This window comes from Parambassis ranga, chromosome 15 (genome assembly GCF_900634625.1).
Source record: "Parambassis ranga chromosome 15, fParRan2.1, whole genome shotgun sequence".
NCBI lineage: Eukaryota > Metazoa > Chordata > Actinopteri > Ambassidae > Parambassis > Parambassis ranga.
The window spans coordinates 2,804,824-2,823,745 of NC_041035.1; the positions used below are offsets into that span (position 1 = coordinate 2,804,824).

The window sequence follows — 18,922 nt, forward strand, 5'->3', positions numbered from 1 at the left end:
GTGTTGCAGGCTCAATCTGCAAACAGCTGGCAGTTATGACTTCAGCAGATTTTCAGTGCAAATTAAACCTTTTCACAATTAAATCTTTGTTAGTGAAATTGGGTGTTAAAAAGGAAAACGTAGTTGGAGCTTGATTGACAGTTACTGGCTCTGTCTGTTGTGTTTTCAGATATTGATGAGTGTGGGCTCAATGAGGCACTCTGCAGCCCCCACGGCTTCTGTGAGAACAGATTGGGTTCGTTCCGCTGCCTATGTGATCAGGGTTACCAGGAGTCCCAGGATGGCCAAAGCTGTATCGGTGAGTGTGGGAGTTTTTGTTTGTTCGTTTTGTTTGTTTTTCCTAAATGGAGACATCAAAACCTTATAATGACAATATTATTTCCAACTCAAAAATCTAAGATGTTAAAAACGCCTTGAGGAAGAAAGACTTCTACTACGATCGTACTTGACTTTGTCTATAAAAAGTGAAAACGCGAGCCACACACTGAACAATCCACTCTCCCACCCATCTCATGACATACTGGATATAAGGTCAATGTCACAAGTGAAACTACACAGTGTAACATCAAAGGTCACTTGTAGCACTTGTTGCAAGAGGTAAGCCACAGGCTGCTTCTTACGCTTTTAAACTAACACACTAACTTCTCCACTGAGATATGGATACCACAAATCAAAATAAAGGAAGGATCATGATGTGATGAGGTCCTGGTAAGAATATCAAATTCAAAAGTCAAAGTCAGCTTTATTGTCAAATCTGCTATATGTGCTGGACGTACAGAGAATCGAAATTGCGTTACTCTTCACTCCACTCCGCAACATATAACATATAACTAAAAACTAAAGATAAATATAAAGTGTAAAAAAAATGTACCTACAATGAGGCACACACAAAATACAAGGCACAATGCAGTAAGAGTGCAAAAAATGTATAGTGCAAGACCGTGCAGTTGGCATAATGTAAACAGGAGTGGTTTAACTTATAACAGCTTATTGAGACTGGTATGAGAGTGCAAAAGATGTAATGGTGCACGAGTGCAGTGCAGTTGGCATAATGTAAACAGTCCAGGAATAGTTTAAGTTATAGCAGCTTATGTTAGACTGGTATGACATGACTAGGGTGCAAGAGAATGCACAGGGTAAAGATACTACTGATGGAGAACTTGATATTGACTTTGATTTGATGCGTGTAAATGTGAGATTTTTTTCACATGCAGTGGTCCCTCGCTATAACGCAGTCGCAGCCTCGCAGGTTCATGGATGCATGCTTTTTTTTATAGCACAGTGTGCTGTCTGTCCTGTTTAGCTGTAGACCAGTGTCAGTCACTCTCCTCCCTGCCATGTCTCCTGTACAGTGCAGAATGCGTACTGAAAACAGGTTTTGATCTTTGGTTTCATTCTGTAATACTGGACTTATTTTTCTACGAAGGTTTGAACTCTGACAGTGTTTAAACAGGAGAGAAAGGTGTATAAAGTGTGTAGTGAGGGGTTTTACAGCCTTTAACTTCTAAAATATTTGACTGACTACTGACTACTTGACTGACTACTTCACAGATTTTGCCTAATGCGGGTTATTTTTCGAAAGTAACCCCCGCGAGTAACGAGGGACCACTGTATATCATATTTTACATATTTGTATGTCATGTCCCTTTACAATGAAACCTTCTGTCCTCTCTAATTATGATGATATGACTGAAGAAATGCAGCATGTATCTGACAGATGGTTTTACACGCTTCATTTAATAAATATGTAAATGAATAATAATGAACATCACTAGGTCTCTTACTGCAGGAGGGACATTAACACTGACAGCTGACAGGTGAGGATAATTAACATGGATTGGCTCATTACAGTGGCACCTGTCAGGAGGTGGATCCTTCAGGCAGCAGGTGATCAGTCAGTTCTTGAAGTTGGTGTGTTAGGCTGGCTACAGGATTTTGGGCCCAATTTGTCACCCCCAACAATCAGGTCAGGTGTGTGATGTCAATACGTTTATATCACGATTGACGTTTTAGAGCCAAGAGCTTAAAAATATTCTTAAGACCCACACTGCAGTGCACCTTACAATGTGTGGGGCAATATATCAGTTTGCACATTGTGACCCCTGTCCACCACCAAAAGTACCCACAATGGAAATGTGGGGATCAGAACCATGTAGAGTAGTAGAGATGCTATGCAGCTGGAGGATGTGGCTAGGAGAGAGTTACATGAAAGATGAAGCCAGTGGAAGGCATTAAAAGGTCAGGAACTTTCTGATGGGACTTGAATGCAAAAAACCAGACTTAATCTGACCCTTAAACTATGCTTTATAATTACGACTTTATTCTACATTAATAGATTAAAGAATTGCTCAAAATAAACCGAATACTGCACTCCTCAGTGCAGATAGGAAGGGTCTAACAATTAAAGACCCTAACCCTGCTGTTACCTTTTGGCCTTAGTTGTTTTTCTCACATAACATTAGAGCACTGCGTTGCCAAGTGGTGCAGACACACCATCCCACTGAGAAATACATGGGAATCATGTTGAAAATCAGCGGTTTTCCTGCAGTTTGGTTTGGAATGAGCAGAGGCTGATGGGTGTTGGTGGTTTCCCCGGGATAACTGGGCCCCTGCAGCTCCCATCTAGTCCAATTTCCTCCATCAGGAAGGACTGTCAGAGCCGACTTCCCCCTATCTGAACCCTGATAGAACGCCCCCCCCAACACATACACATACACAATCCCAGTGATCAGCGCCACCAAAACACACTGCAGTACGTGCTCCGTTGAACACGCTTCCCATCTGTACTTTGGCAGTGCTGCTGGGTCCCACCCAAGTTCAGTCCAGCCAGCTACCTCCTCTCCACTGCCAAACCATCACTATACTGTGGCTAGCACAGATGGACTCACTTACACACACACAATTCTTGAACACTAGCAGTAGTGGTGTACCACTAACCATTCAGAATGCATATCCCTTTTCCAGCTTCCTTCCCCTGCATCTATAACTCATCTTATCAGCCAGCTCTCTCTTTTCGTACATCTTCCTTCTTTCTACTTTCTAATCCAAAGCAGTCCTCTTTTCTCAGCAGAGAGTGTACGAAGGAAGCAAACCAGCATTTGATGTCACTTTGAATGAAAGCAACCTTGTCTCTGTTACTTTATCTCCTTTATTCTGACAGCCCAATGCTAATTATTAATTACTCTAGAAGACAGGTTAAAAGACAGTAAAAGCCATCTAGACAAAACATAAAATATTCTGTCAAAGATGAACTTGGTGGTTTTTACAACCATTCATCTGCACTCAACTGAATAGGGCTGCATTCCAATTCAGAGGCTGCGTCCTTTGAAGGACACATTTGTATACTGATGGCTTCACAGCTGTGTTACATGGCCATGAGAAGAAAGAAGGCCCGAGCCAGAACCAGAAACCTTCCCACTATGACATCTAGGAAGGTCTGACAGAGATCCATGAAAGCAGGATGCATTTTAAACTGCAGATGGCTCAGCAGACAGTCTGCCAGTTGTGATTGTCTGTGATAATCTGATTCCATATTTGATGATGTCATCAAATCAATGTGAAGAGGCTAATGAGTGGGCCCATTGAAGTATCATGTTCCTGTCTTTCCTCTCCACAGATGTGAATGAGTGTGAGCTGCTGAGCAGTGTGTGTGGAGAGGCTGAGTGCATGAATGTGGACGCTTCCTTCCTGTGTGTGTGTCCCAGCGGCCAGGAATACAACGCCATGATCGCCAAGTGCGAGCCCATTCCCACAGGTGATCCACCTTTACACTGACATCACTGTGCACAGCTGCTTTCATTACACCACTTCATAATAGTGCGATTCATTTTCTTGTTATTTTTAAAGAGGACCAGCACACTGTTAGCCTCAATGCATGACTGCACCCATGACATGATGAAAAGCAGGCCTGACTGTACTGGACAGTGTTTTATATAAACAGCTGGATTGTTTTTTTCTGGCAGCATCTCATGGAGGAAAATCTGATCAGGAAGCCTTTAAAACCGTCATAACAATACTTTAATTGTGTTCTTCCTCAACAACAGAGATCCGCAGAGTTTTAACCTTTTCCTGTGTGGTAGTAATGAAGATGAGGCACCATTTTCTTCTACATTTAGCTTTTTTCTGCTGTCTGGGCTCTGCTTTATGAACACCTCTAATTATTATGTGCCAAAATGCAGTCATATTCTATACAAAGAACTAGTCTGGTGTTTGTGGATTCTAGTTGGTTTTCCAGGGGGCAGAATACACTACATCTGGATAGACAAACAATTAGAGAAACAAAGCATGTGAGCAACAACCAGACTTGTATCAACAAAGTGCATTTGAGCAGGTGAATGACTGTTGTTGGTGATGCTATAGAAACCTTAATATCCAAGGTTTTCAGTATTTGTTCAAATACTTATGAACAAGACAAGCAGCAAGTCATCACATAAAGCCTGCCCCATTTCAGATAAATGCTTAGGATTGATTTGATTTGAGTGGAGCTGGCTGTGAAGGGGAGAGATCCAAGAACCACAGAGAAAATATTTGCGAAGTAAATGGTGTATTGCTCAGAATAAATTGTTTCAGTGAGCCAGTGGATAAGTATTTAGTGGAATATCCTGATTCTGATTCTGGGTGAAATGTCCCTTGAATAACTTTTTTCTTTTTCGCTAGCTTAGCACAGACCTTAGCATAAAGCCACACTGAAGACTTCACTTTATTGAAACTTAAAACCAAGCAGGCCACTTCTGTGTGTGCTGCAATCACATGCCAGCATAGTGCAATCTGAGATATATATATGAAACATTTTGTTGTGCTGCAACAGACCCACCACAAACAGGCTAGTAATGTATGTGTGTAACAGCAAGTATGGAGCGCTTGATGGCTTATCAGCACTCTAGTGCAGAGGTAGCTGTTTGAAAGATGTTTTGGCTGCTATTCTGGGGCGCTGTGTGATCCATCCTTGTATAAAGACATTGTCACAGTCCTTTTTAGTGTAGTAACAGAGTGTAGACTGTATTCACATTACAAGAGAAAATGCAGGTTTCATAATTTTGTTCAGTCTCCTCCTCCCATCCAGCAACACCGGTGGAGCGGAAGGAGTGCTACTACCATCTGAACAATGAGAACCTGTGTGAGAGTGTGCTGACCAGCCACGTGACACTGCAGGAGTGCTGCTGCACGCTGGGAGCTGGCTGGGGGGACAACTGTGAGGTGTATCCCTGTCCTGTCAACGACACCGGTGAGTCATACCAAGATGTTCATTGCTGCTGTAAAGTCGCCTTTTATAGGCTGCGAGTTGGTGCCAACATAACCAGTGATACTTACTATGACAGAAGACACACAAACTGTCCTGTTTGTACACACTAACCTCTGAATGTCTGCCTCCCTTCAGACCACTTCAACCAGATGTGTCCGTCTGGAAGAGGTTTTGCTCCCATCTTGCTGAATGGAATACCCACCTCTGACAGCTACGAAGGTAAGACAAGTCCACATGTCATTGTGCAGAGTTTGCATATACAGTGCTCAGTATAAATACAGCCCCTGTGAAAAGTACGATTGTAATCAATATCAAAAACTACTTCCAAACATTTGGCAAGACTTAGTTTTAAAGAATATTTATTTAACTCATGACATGAAAGTAAGGTTAATAATATACTGTAACTTAGTTTCTCTCTTCAGTTTTACTGAAACTACCTAATGCAAAAATAAAGAGACACCCCACAACAAAAACAACTTACTCTAGTATTTCATATAGCCTCTGTGATTTTTAAGGACAGAAAGTCTTGTACGTGTGAATTGAATAAGTTGGCAGCATATTGCAACATCCATCTTTCTCCATTGTTCAAGAACAGCTTTTTTTAAAGCCTGGATGCTGGATGGAGAGTGATGCTCAACTTGTCTTCAGAATTTCCCATAGCTCTTCAATTTGGTTCAGATCAGGAGACATACTTGGTCACTAAATCACTTTCACGCTGTTCTTCCTCAGAAAGCCAACAGTGGCCTTAGATGTGTGTTTTGGAGCATTGTCATGTTGGTGAAAAGTGCACAACAACTAAAGGCACGGAGTGATGGTAGCACCCTGTCTTTGAGTATAGAGCAGTACATCTGTGAATGCATGATACCATCAATGAAGTGCAGCTTCCTGACACCAGCAGCACTCATGCTGGACAAGGACACTGCCACCACTGCCAAATGTTTATATCACTTTTGCTACAGAAGTACAGTTTGCTTCTGACATGTCTCTCCTATGTTGTGCCATTGCTGACACCATGAAATGGGTAGGAGGGCAAAGCTTATTTATAGTAAGCTGTCTGCTGGACACTTGTGTAACGAATAATTAGACTTACATATGGTGAGTCCTAAGACTTTCAATGGGGTTGTACTTATTTTACAAAATGGTCTTCAATTAATATGTTTTTTTTTTTGGGGGGGGGGGGGGTGTGCCAAGTCTTGTTAGCAATCAATGGAGTATTTAGTTATTATCCTATACTAAATGTTGTGTTTGAAAGCAAACTAAAGTTTTTCTGACAGATCTGTTGGGGTGTATTCATTTATGCCGAGCACTGCATGAAGCAAGTGGGACACACACTCAACCAAATCAAATGTCATTCAAAGACATGAAATAAATACTGAATTGGCTTTTCTTTGCCTCTTTGCAGATGTAAATGAATGTACACTCTTTGCCGAGGAGGTGTGTAAAGGAGGCTTCTGTCTGAACAATGAGGGCAGCTACGAGTGTTACTGCAGGACGGGCCAGTACTACGACTCTGCCAAGCTGGAGTGCACAGGTCAGCAGAGGGAACGCAGAGGATGTGTGTGTGTGAGAGAGAGAGGAACATGTCACCTATTCTAAAAGCAGCTCCCTTTACTGATACAACCAGTAACAAGAAAAGTGTGATGAGAGCAAATCAGATTTAAAATATTTGTGAATGGTAAACAGAGTAAGAGAAAAGGAGAGGACACCACACACACACACACACACACAAACACACACACACACACACACACACACACACACGCACACACACACCTACACACCTACACACACACACACACACACACACACACACACTGGATACTTATTCAGTCTTACCAATTAAAAGTGGCCCGAAGACTCGTAAAGGAAGAAACCAAACTCTGATGTAGCCAGAAGTCTTTAAACTTGTATACAGTGCAAGCCTCAAAGCCTAGCCTAGCGTTACAAATGTGTAGACTAAAATTGCAAACCTGGGGACAAGAGATGCAATTGGGAAGCTAGTGACTAGCGCAGAGATGCTAGTTGCTTAGATGGAAGTGGTGGTCAGTACCTGTTCTTTTCATACTAGCTGCTAAACTAGGGGTGGTGGAGACTAGCCCAGAGATGTCAGTTGCTAGTCTAGCTAGTAAGTGTCCAGAAGTATGTGTATGTGTATGTATGATAACCCCCTGTGTATGTGTGTTTTCAGAACAACAGGAGCAGGCGGAGCTCATAAACAACCATGGTATCTGCTGGGAGAAGCTGATAACAATGACGTGCACCCAGCCGATGCCTTCTAACAGGCAGACCACATTCACAGAGTGCTGCTGTTTGTATGGAGAGGCCTGGGGCATGGACTGTGCCCTGTGTCCTGCTAAAGACAGTGGTACACACACACACACACACACGCTCTGTGTGATGGCAGTGAGGAGATTTTGAATTACATTTACAATTTAAAGTTAGGTTTGAGTTAGACTGAAGGTTTAGCTAAGGTGAGAGACCAAAAATCATTTTGTCTTTCTACTGTGTGTTCACAATGAACAAATATGTCCTTTTTTATTTCATAATTTCATAAAGTCAGACTTGCCTTCCATACAGTATTCACTGCAATTTCACTGTGATCTCTGCAGTTAGCTGCAGGTTAGGCCACACTGTAAAATAGACTTTCTATGTTTTGTCAAACACACTAGTTAGCAAGATAAATCAACACCATTAATAAAATACAAGCACACCTGATTACATACATAGCCTACAGGTCCGTGTAACCTCAGCACTACTGCCCTCCTATTATAATCTTAATTCTAATTAATCTCTTATGTTTCAGTTATTACAAGACTTGGCAGGTGCTGACATTTCTTATTCAGTGATTTATGTCTCTCATCTCTCTGTTTCCTGCTCTCAGAGGACTACGCCTCCATGTGTAACATTCCCTTTGCCAGCGAGCAGCAGCCGTACGGTCGTGACGCCCTTGTGGCCGGTCCAGTTCATGAATATGAAATGAGTCCGGACTATTCACCCTCACCTGAGCAACGGCCATTCCCGCCCTCTTTTGGAATAGAAGAGCGTGAGTACTTTTAACCTCTGCATCCATATTAACAGAAGAATGAACACAGGTTGTTCACATGTTGGTGAATATGTTGCAATTGTAGCCTATACCATAAAGATATAAAGTTAAGACAAGGATTGGGAGGGGTCCAAGGAAGTGACTCTGTATGTCACTCTGAAGGCGTCCTGTGGTATCAAGATGTCTGAGATGTACCTTCATGGGTCTGACATGTTTCTCCAGCACAGCCCACAGGTACCTGATCACACTGAGGTCAGGACGACAGACCTTAATCTCCGTTCTTGCCTAATGTTTAGATGGTAACAGGCCACATGATGTTGTCGAGGTGACACATAAGTAGAATGATCCCTTGCTGCTTAATAAACCCCCACCCCTCATTGTTATGTGATAATAAATGTTTATGACTATGACTGATAGGACTTTGCTGCCATCTTGTGACGACACTATGAGAACCTGTGAATGTATAGTTGTTCAGTCTTCTGGTCTTCTTTCATATAATTATGTTTTATGTTTAAAGCTCCAAATCACTCAGTGTCAGGCACACTTTACATAGTAAGGCCAGGTGCTGCAAAGACAATCTATTACTCATGTTTTGTCTTTGGGCCTGACCACATTAATGTATAGTAATCAAAGACATTAAGGCAGGGATCTCACACTCACACTGGCTAACACCACTGGTATTATCATCCTTTAGCAGCACAGCTTCAGTGTTTACATGCTACATGTGAGTGCAGTCTTTGTTTTGTGGAACAGACCTTGCTGAGGTGTTCGCCTTCTCCCTAGGCTAGTTTTTTCCCCTCATGTCCTGCTGCTTTCATGCTGCTCTCCATGTTTAGTCAAGTGATGCCACTCCATATTCGCACTTGAGAACATTAAGTGGCATTACTCATGCATATCAATCAGGCATACAAACAACGGCTGGATCATGAGTGCCAACCTTTGACCTCCTTTTGTATCACTAGCAGCTGTAATATTATTAGTCATGCTGCTGTGTCCCTGAGGTGTTAGTACTAGGTAGGAAAGAAAGCCACAGAATTAACTGACACAACCTGTCTGTCTGTCAAGGATTACTTTCATGTTGATCCAAACACCTTCTGTTCTAGGCCACTTTGTGAAGTATTTCTTAGTATGGAATCATTGAACAGTGTGCCTGTGTTTTTATGTAGAATTCATTGCATTGTCTCTCTCCTGTCTTCTTGTGGTGAGCTGCCCCTCAGGAATAATGTTTCCTTCATCTTCATCATGTGTGCTTAGAAGTGACTTACTGTGTGTTTGCGCCGCAGGTCCGTACAAAGCGTTTGAGGGTCTGCGTGCAGAGGAGTGTGGGGTACTGAATGGCTGTGAGAACGGTCGCTGTGTGCGGGTTCAGGAGGGCTACACCTGCGAGTGCTTCGTCGGATACACCCTCGACCTGTCCCTCATGGCCTGTGTTGGTAGGGACAGCAGTCCACACACGCTAAACTAAGACACAGAGACAGAGCATGCCACTGAAACCTCCTCTTTTCTGTCCACAGATGTGAACGAGTGCTCAGAACTCAATAATCGAATGTCGCTGTGTAAAAATTCAAAGTGCATAAACACAGTGGGCTCCTACCAGTGTGTGTGTTTGCCGGGTTACAAGGCTTCCGACAAACCTAACTACTGCGTGGAGGCAGACACACACAAAACATCCACACACCCACAGTGAGCATGGACAGACACCCGGGGGCTGGGGGAACTTCAGACACCAAAACCACACGCACAAACTTGTAATGCTATACTTGTGAGGACGTCCACTGATCACAGTCACTGTAAAATCCTCAGTGGGATAAAAACACCATACTTTGGTTAAACTGTAGCATCCAGCAGAACTCCTCATACCCCTCAGCTGACCATCAACAGTGACCTCCTAAATTCCCACAACATGACCTTTGATGAACCAAATCCTCATTCTAATCAAACCCTCAGCAGCCATTGTTACTCACTACTGCTTCACATCACTATGTTTTTGTGTTTTTACAGTGCTGGGCTGCATGACATTCACGAAGCTTTATTAGTTATTTTTCTGGATATATTTAAACAAAACCCTCCTAAATGTTTTAAATATAAATACAGGATATTAAACTGTTGAACTGGTGCTTTTTCTAGTACTGCCTGCGAGGGAAATGATCGGAAACATTAGCTTTTCATCTGTCTGCATGTTTATGTGCATGATGGATCACTGTGATCAAATTTGACCATAAAGCACATAAACTGTTAGGCATGGGATGGTTCAGGAAAAAAATATGAACTGTTCGGTAGTCGTGTTTCAGTTCAGGGCGCGTGTTTTGTTCGGTTCAGGACATGCGCATCACGTAATGCAGGGAGGCATTTTTACCAACTGGCAACTTTCCAAACCTTTTTGTTTATCTAAAGCAACTAGTGACTCTCTCTGGTGACTTTTGGAGACTGAAGTGAAATCCTTCTGCAGTCAGGCTACTGTCCTCGACAAGCAGTGACCGTGAGCTTCTCCGAGAGTTCAGTCTATCCAACTAGCATATCATGAGTGTGTGCCTGTTTGTGCATGTGTCTGTGTGTGTACGCACATTGTGCCTCCGTGCGCAGACAGCAGCGCTGAATTGTAAACGCACAACCACGCAGACATGCTGCCGTTCAGATAAGATAAATAACATGAGCTGTTTAGTTTGTTTAATAAAGGAACAAGGTGTAAACCTGTTCTATAGTAAAGGTTATCTTAAATGGCTTCTGTTATGATCTGGTGCTATATAGAAATTAAAAAGATATAAATAAAAACGGGCTTGACCTTCTGAACTGGGAAAACACTAAACTGATTCTTAAATATGCTAAATGTTGGATGATTAGGATGTACAACTTATGCTGATCTATGCTATTTCCAAAGTATTAAAAGTAGTAAAAACCTCAACATTGTAAACCGAACTGAAAACCGTGACCTCAGAACCGTGATATGAACCGAACTGTGGATTTTGTGAAACGTTCCACCCCTATGAAATATGTACTGTATGTAATAGATTTTGAGCCCATTCAGACTTCTGTAATCAATCCAGCTAGAGTGGGATTCCGGCTGTATTCCGCCGGATAGAGTTTCTTCTCAAGCTGAACAGCGCAAATCCGGTTAAAGCTGGATTCAGTTCAATTTGATGACATCTGAACGTAAATATGGCTAGCGTATCATCATGACATCATACTTCCAGGTTCACAGGGACAGTATCCGGGTTGCATTGCGTTGAACTATGAAAGCTTTATCCAGAGTTTATTTTTGACATGGCTACAAAGGAATAAACTGCGTTTTGGATGGGAAAAAAAAACAAAAGAACAAATAAAACAAAACAAAAACTGCATGTACCTATTACTACCGCGGCCTAAATGGGGTCTGAATTTTACAATGCGCCTTTGCGATGGCAAAGAATCCAGATTAAACTGGATTGACACATGCATGTGTGTGATTTGAAAATAGGTCTGAACGTATCCAGCTTCAATCCCACTCTATCTGGGTTGACTTTCCCCAGTCTGAACGGGGTCTTTAATATGGAGGATTGACTCACTAGCTAGCCAGCCTCAAGTGGCCATGTGTGAAACTGCAAGGTTGGCACTTGTGTGTTGATGGCTTACTTTACCTCCAGTGTTATTAGGTGCAGTGTAAGCTTTTACCTTCGGCAAAACAAAATACTCACTTTTCAAATATGACGATTTATTTTTTTCAATATTACCCATATGGTGCACTCTTAACCACTTCATTGTGAGTGGTAAAATGAATGTTAGACACTTAAGATCATCATTTAGTCATATTGTAGAAGCCATAAAGCATGCTGGGAAGATCATAGATGTGTTATTACAACTGGACGACTTTGTTATGGTGCGTTTTAATATCCATGAGCCAAATGTCTTCTATATGTTTTCACTTCCACATGCACACAAAGTCATTTTCACTGCCATCACTGCACCCCAGATGTTCTTCAAGATGTTCTTCCAGAAGAGAAACCCTATTAGTTCCTGTTCTCAGAGGAAGTCTGTCTAGGAAGTCTAGGATGAAGTGTTTCAGGATCATCCTGAGGTTTTTTTTTTTATTATTCCTAAACAGCCTTGAAAAAGGAACTACAGAAGAGGTTCCAGCCGTCAAAACACACAATAATGCTAGATGTTCAAAATAGGTCTGTTAGTTCCTGCAGTGGAAAAACACACATAGTTATCATCCTGAGGATCTGTCAGCAGATGAACCAAAGCTGAGTTAGCAAAGCACCAAAGTCAGAGCTTTATGTGACAGTAATCCATCCAAAAGCTTAAAGTAAGCTGGACCAAAGTGGTGGACTGACTAGCCGAAAGTTCCACAATCACGGCTTACAAATATGTTTGTTGTGCAGCCTGAGAGTCAGTTCTTCTCATGAATGATGAGCTGCTAAACGAAATAGTTTTATTTATCTCCACATTGGATGGAAACTCCAGTGCTAATTAGCTAAATGCTAAAGTAAGACTTTTAAAGCAGTGTAGATCAGTCGGTATGTCTTTAGCTTCACCTCTAAAGTGACACTCAGTCCTTAAAAGTATAGAAATACAACACACACACATGCACATGCACACACATATAGCCCATATATTCTGCACTGTATAAAACACACACTAAATGAAACAAATCATAATTTACTTGAGATGAAGATTCAGTTTAATCTACTCTGTGGTGCCATGTGGGGACAGAAACACACAGCTGTATAAAGTGTATGTTTTGTCTGTTGCTTTCCAAAGTGCCTTTTGTTATTTTTGTTATTAAGTTTTTATGTGTCATTTAACGTATTGACAAACCCGCTGGACTTGTGCTGGGGGATCCATTGTATTTCCTGATTGTGGATATTTAATTCTGGGAAAAGGCCGGCTGTCTGCTCCCTCACTTCCTCCCTCGCCATCCCTCTGTCCGCCACAAAGAAACGCAGATTTTATTCTACTACAGAAAGTCATTGGGATAAGCTTTTTTGTTTTGTCGTCCAGGTTTAATGAGAGCTAAAAAGACTGACTGGTGTTCCTCTTTTTGTTTTTTTGGTGCTTTGAAGTGACTGAACTGAACCATTTTATCTGTTTTCCACTGCAAAGTCTTGCCAGGTTGCAAAGCTGCTATGGGACAGCGGTGGGAGAGGAGAACCTTGTGTACATTAAGAGAGGGGAAAACAGCTGATGTCTTTGTAATTTGTACATGAATAAATCACTTTTTTCTATGAATTCACATCACAATGTACATTAAACCCCTCGATAATAAACCACAAATTGTTATATTTAACATAAACCTATTTGTCGGTTTTTACTCTTAATATGGGATACTTTTCTTCTGCTCATATTATTTTATTTTTGACATTTTTGACCAGCTGTCATGATGAGTTTTGGCCTGTAATACCCACCTATATCAAAAGATGGCAGTGAAGAGCGACAATACATGCATGCTGAGTGGACCGACCCTTCTGTGCCCTCTGGATGAAACAAGCAATCTGTAAGCCAGGCCTTGTTAGGATTTATATTCAGAGTATCAGGGTCTAATAATCTGATATATATATATGCCTCTACAGTCACTCAGCAACAACCTTCTTTTGTAATTGCAGTTTGTTAACCTAGCTTTGGATCCTCCTGTCATTGTGTAGATGTAAACTCCTGTAGTAAAGCTTTACAGTCTGTGGATGTGACCTTGTTGTTTTCAGTGGTGCCGTGCCATCCACTAAAAGCTGTGTTTTTCCTCAAAATGTCACCGTATGATGTGTTGTGTGTTTATTCCCTTTTGGGAACATTTACACAGGTGCTAGTGAGGCTTCTGTACAACCCCTGTTGTTGTTTTTGATATCACTGGCTTGGGTCACACTGAACATTTCAGGAAAGCAGGTCAGAAGAATTTCATTTCACACCTGGAACAGAGTCAATTCTGCTCCTTTGCTCTACGCACAGCTGATTTATCAATTACATGTATGTGTGTTTCCTGGAGCTCAGGTATTTATCAGTGAAACAGTGAATGTGAGATTTTTGCATTTTGTTTAGTTAACAAATACAATAGAAGAAATATATCACCTTGCTCGGGGAAGGAGCCTGAACTTGTGCAGGAGGACTGAGCAGTACTGATGAGAGATAGTCAGGCTCACCTTCACACACAGCTTTGGTACTAGAATCCAATTCCATGAGAGAGGCTGCACTGTCTTCTACACTGGAGTTGCCATAGCAATAAGATGTCACCTCCCTGCACCTTCAGGGAGAGGTCTCTCACTGTGGTTTCGGCTTACGGGCTAAACGGTGCAGAGTACCTTCTTCCCTGGAAGGGGGGCTGGAAGGTGTTTTGACTGAGGACTTATCTGACTGTCTTGCTGGGGAATTGACTTCAATACCCATGTGGGCAATGACGGTAATACTTGGAGAGGCGTGTTTGGGAGGAGCGGCCTCCCCGATCTGAACTGTGGTGCACAGTCTGTCCATAGCAAACACCACGTTCAAGCACAAGGATGCAGATGGCAAAAGGACACCCTAGGCCGGAAGTCGGTAATCGATTTTTGCTTGTTCTGAGAAGCCAGCACTTTGAGCAGGATTTGTTCAAGGTTTGAGTGAACAATTAAAAGACCTATTTGCTGTCAGAGAAGAACCAGACACTTTTAAAGAACGTATGTCCCTTACTATTCACATAGACTCATGCTTCAGGGAGAGGAGACGGGAGCAACCCACCAGGCCTCCACCTCAGCCCTACCACCCTCTTGCACCAAGTAAGTCTGGGATCTGGGCTACACCTGTTGCCTCCCTGCATTCTGCTCAGTCCTCAGTAACCTCCAGCAAGAAAACAATGCAACTTGGCCGTAACTGCCTGACTCGTGGGGAGAGCTGTTGCCTGCGTGAAGGTGAGTGCTTGTACTGTTGTGACTGTTCGCCTGTTCAACCTTTCCAGGCCTGAGTGGAATTCCATGGAAAAATATATCCATGATTCCCTTGGTTTTTCTTAGTTGAAAAGAAGGACAAGACACTTAGACTATGTATTGATTATTAAAAGCTGACACTGTGTTGAAAATAGGTACCTGCTGTCTTTGATCTTAAGCTCTGTCCCTGTGTCTTTTTCTCCCGACGTCTCCCCCCAGCTGAGTGCAACTATGATGTTGGCAACAGAGAACTCCTGGCAGTGAAACTGGCTCTTGGGGAGTGGAGAAACTGGCTGGAGGGGTCAGAGCAGGCTTTTGTAGTTTGGACTGACCACAAAAACTTGTCGAAGAATGTCAAAGCAGACGCTCTCGGCGTATTATGTCCTCTCCTGAAACCATCTTGCCAGCTTCCTGCATGGTAGGACTCAACCTCGCTCAGCCTTGGTGGAGCCAGATCCAGGCACTGGGCCACCCAGAAGACATTTTGTACCTCTCTCCGTTCTTCCATCCTCCAATAGGCCCAAGTCTCCACGATTGACCTGTCACCCCAGTAGAGTATTACCTCTGACTCTGACATTGGAGAATATGTTGTTGCTTGCATCACCTGTTTGACTTTGGTCACACACAACAGACCATTGTCAACTGTTTTTCCAAAGCAGCTCATTTTATTCCACAACCCAGATTACCCTCAGCCTGTGAGACAGCAGACTCTTTAATAGATCATGTTTTCCAGTTGCATGGCATCCTCTCTGACAGTCTCAGATCGTGGTCCACAATTCACCTCACAAGACTGGAAGGCACTCTGTAATTCTCATAGAATCAGCCGGTACTGTTATGGTCTGTGTTCTGTTTTGGGGATTTTCTTTCTTCTTTTTCTTTATACCCCCTTCCTCTCCCTCTCCCTTTTTCCTCATGTTGTGTGAATGTGGCTCTGGTTGTGTTTCCTAGGTGGCGATCTCCAGGGCAGCTCCCTCCTATTCCACTCATCATTGCCTCCCTGCAGGGTATAAGAGGTCCAGCTTTCCAGTGCTTCCTCACCAGTTCGTTCCATCATCCATCGTGGGGTTTCAGTTTTTTTTTTCTTAGCTGACCCCTCTGCCTGCAGTGCCTTTCTGGTTTGCCTCATGGCCAACTCATCTACATGTTGACTCTGGTTTTCCATTCAGTCCTTTCTGCACATTTTTTATGGACTTTGTAAATAAACCTTTTAAAATGCTGAGCTAAGCCAGCGCAAATTTGGTCACCGGTCTCACACACCATGCTTGCTTCTCAGCTTGAGAGTAGCACGACTAACGACCCTGCTGAAGCCATGAAAAGCCCAAAACTTTGCCCCTGTAGCTGGAACACTCACCTGTGTGTGCAGCGTGTCTGGGCTTAGTTCATACTCAGGCTGCTGGTATCCATCCACTGCCCTGCCTTCCCTTGAAAGTTGCATCGGGCTGTAATGAAGACGAAGCCAACTTCAGTGTCACTGGCTAGGCTGCAAAGCCTGGCATCACAATGGGAGATTGTGACATGCACGACATGTGTAAACACACAGCTGCGGCTGGACATCTCGTGGCCCATGGTTCAAGCCAAGAAGGTAAAATCTCGTTTTGATGGCAAGAAACTGCCTGAAGCGAAGAAGCAGGGAAACAAGTGCTGCCAATTTTCCCAGAGCTGCTGGATGAGAAAGCGGCTTCCTGGAAAGCTAAACCACACATCCTCTCACACTGTGTTGTGTGATACCTCCTACTGAGCCGCTGGTACCAACACACCTTCACCCTCGGCCCTGTCCCTCCAGGACAGACCGCTTTCAATCCAGCCTTACTGACAAGGCGGCAGCTATCGGGCAGAGTTCTCAACACCTCCGCTATATTAGAGGCGAATTTAGAAGAGGACATGATGGTCAAACCACATAACTCCCTGTGGGAGGAAATTTGCGTCATTACGGACCACGTCCTCCACCTCCACAAAGTGGCTATCCAAGCCACAGGAAGAGCCATGGGTCTTATGGTCCAGCAAGAGAGAGCGCACTGGCTGGGACTCACCATCCTCACAACTACGGAGAAAAAGGAGCTCCTCGACACTGCGGTCGTTCCGCAGGGTCTCTTCAGCTTGGCTGTTGCCTCCTGCAGAAGAGATGTGAGGAGAAAAAGAGAGAGGATGAGTCTTTGAAACTTTGCCTACCGAGGAAGGCGTTCCACCTGTTACTCCATGCGAAAGCAGTCAGCTGCCATCTGTCACCATATGGGCTGATGCTAGCTTTAGCATTAGTTGATATTCAGACTACACACATTTTGTGCCTCACGGAGACATGGCAATAACCCGAGATCTACTTAGCCCTAAGTCAAATCATTGAAAGGATTTCAGCAGTACATCACCTGCATGACCCGACTAAGGAAAACACTGGAGAAATGTTGATCTATCCCCAATGTATATAAGTCTATTGCTCTTCCTCCTCTGGGCTCTACAGACCACACCATCCTGCTGGCACCAGCCTACATCAGGGTCGTAAGGAGAATAGAGCACAAAGAAACCATCAAGCAATGGACTAATCACAGCATTGTAACTCTGCAGTGTATATCTCTTTGAATCCACAGCCTAGGACAACATTCTTACATCCTCCAGTGACATCAGCGAACAAGTGGATTGCAGTGTCGTCATACATTTCTCTCTGTGTGGACAATATCATTCCTACCAAACAGGTCAACATCTTCCCAAAGCAAAGAACTCAAGGAAATCCTCATCGATCAGCAGTCTTCTTCTGCACCCCTGCCCAACAGCCTCAACGCCACCAAAATAGAAACCCTTATCTCCTCCTGCAAATCCAGAAAGGAAACTAACCTTCAGCACAGAGGAGGTGGTGAGAACTCTGAAGAGGACCAACACAACCACAGCACCCTGCCCTGATCAGCAGACAGAACAGTTGGGCAGTGTTGCGGCTGCTGTTCCAGAGATCCATCGACGGCGGCAAAGTTTTGCAGCAGTGGGTCTAATTCCAAGGCCCATCCCAGTCCCATCCTAGACAACCTTCATTCCCAGGGCTGTTCTGCTCCTCAGCTCCCAACCATCCCTGCCCCTCCTGCTCTCCTCCTGTGCTGTGCAAAATAAACTACTCAGACTCCAAAACAACAATATAGTGAAATATGCCAAACTACAACCAAACGTATCACTGAGAGATAAGACAAATAACTAAAACTTAAGGATGAGCTCCCACTTGTCACAGGCCAGCTCAGCCTGTGACAAGAGTGACAAAAATGAGGGGAGACAGAGACAATGCATGGACCAATTGAAAGTGTTTTATTATAAAAAATCATCTGTGAATTAGCAACACTAATATAGATATGAGGGGTGAGTACACTATTAGTAGTGTGTGCAGTGTCGGTCTGTGAATGGATATGTGTGCGTTTGTGCCTGGAGGAGCGACAAACAGGACTATACCTACAAGGAGGAGAGCAGGGAGCCACAGCCAGCACATGGTTTAAAGGGAGCCCAGGTGGTTCCTCTCCCCTAATGACCCTCCTCAATGTTCAATGTTTTCAATGGTTTCCCCCATTTTTTCTAATTTCTGAGTTGGTCCAACAACCTGCAGAGGTCTTTACTTACAGTTTTCCAGGTGCCGTGGGATTTTGGCCACTTGATCAGTGGGATTCAACCCCAGATCTTGCTGTTGATAGCAGTTTGCAGTAAAGCTTGGCTCACACATCCTCCTCTTTTGTGACAGGGATGCTAATGTTCTGCAAACTGTGGGGGTTGTCCTGCTGCTAAACTTCACTTGACTGGCTCAGCTGT

At 43.4% G+C, this 18,922-nt stretch overlaps 1 protein-coding gene across 5 annotated transcripts in view; it reads left to right on the plus strand.

Moving 5' to 3' along the window:
* ltbp1 (latent transforming growth factor beta binding protein 1) overlaps positions 1 to 13,548 on the plus strand; it is a 119,359-nt gene extending 105,811 nt beyond the window's left edge. For 3 of the 5 annotated variants that reach the window (XM_028423004.1, XM_028423006.1, XM_028423008.1), the window contains 9 exons: positions 170 to 298; positions 3,617 to 3,754; positions 5,045 to 5,224; positions 5,378 to 5,461; positions 6,645 to 6,773; positions 7,431 to 7,607; positions 8,124 to 8,285; positions 9,569 to 9,718; positions 9,800 to 13,548. In XM_028423004.1, coding sequence (XP_028278805.1) covers positions 170 to 298; positions 3,617 to 3,754; positions 5,045 to 5,224; positions 5,378 to 5,461; positions 6,645 to 6,773; positions 7,431 to 7,607; positions 8,124 to 8,285; positions 9,569 to 9,718; positions 9,800 to 9,972 — 1,322 coding nt within the window. In that variant the 3' untranslated portion in view covers positions 9,973 to 13,548. The remainder of the gene's footprint in view (positions 1 to 169; positions 299 to 3,616; positions 3,755 to 5,044; positions 5,225 to 5,377; positions 5,462 to 6,644; positions 6,774 to 7,430; positions 7,608 to 8,123; positions 8,286 to 9,568; positions 9,719 to 9,799) is intronic. The other 2 variants (XM_028423005.1, XM_028423007.1) reach the window with 1 other exon arrangement.
* Positions 13,549 to 18,922: the final 5,374 nt, after the last annotated feature.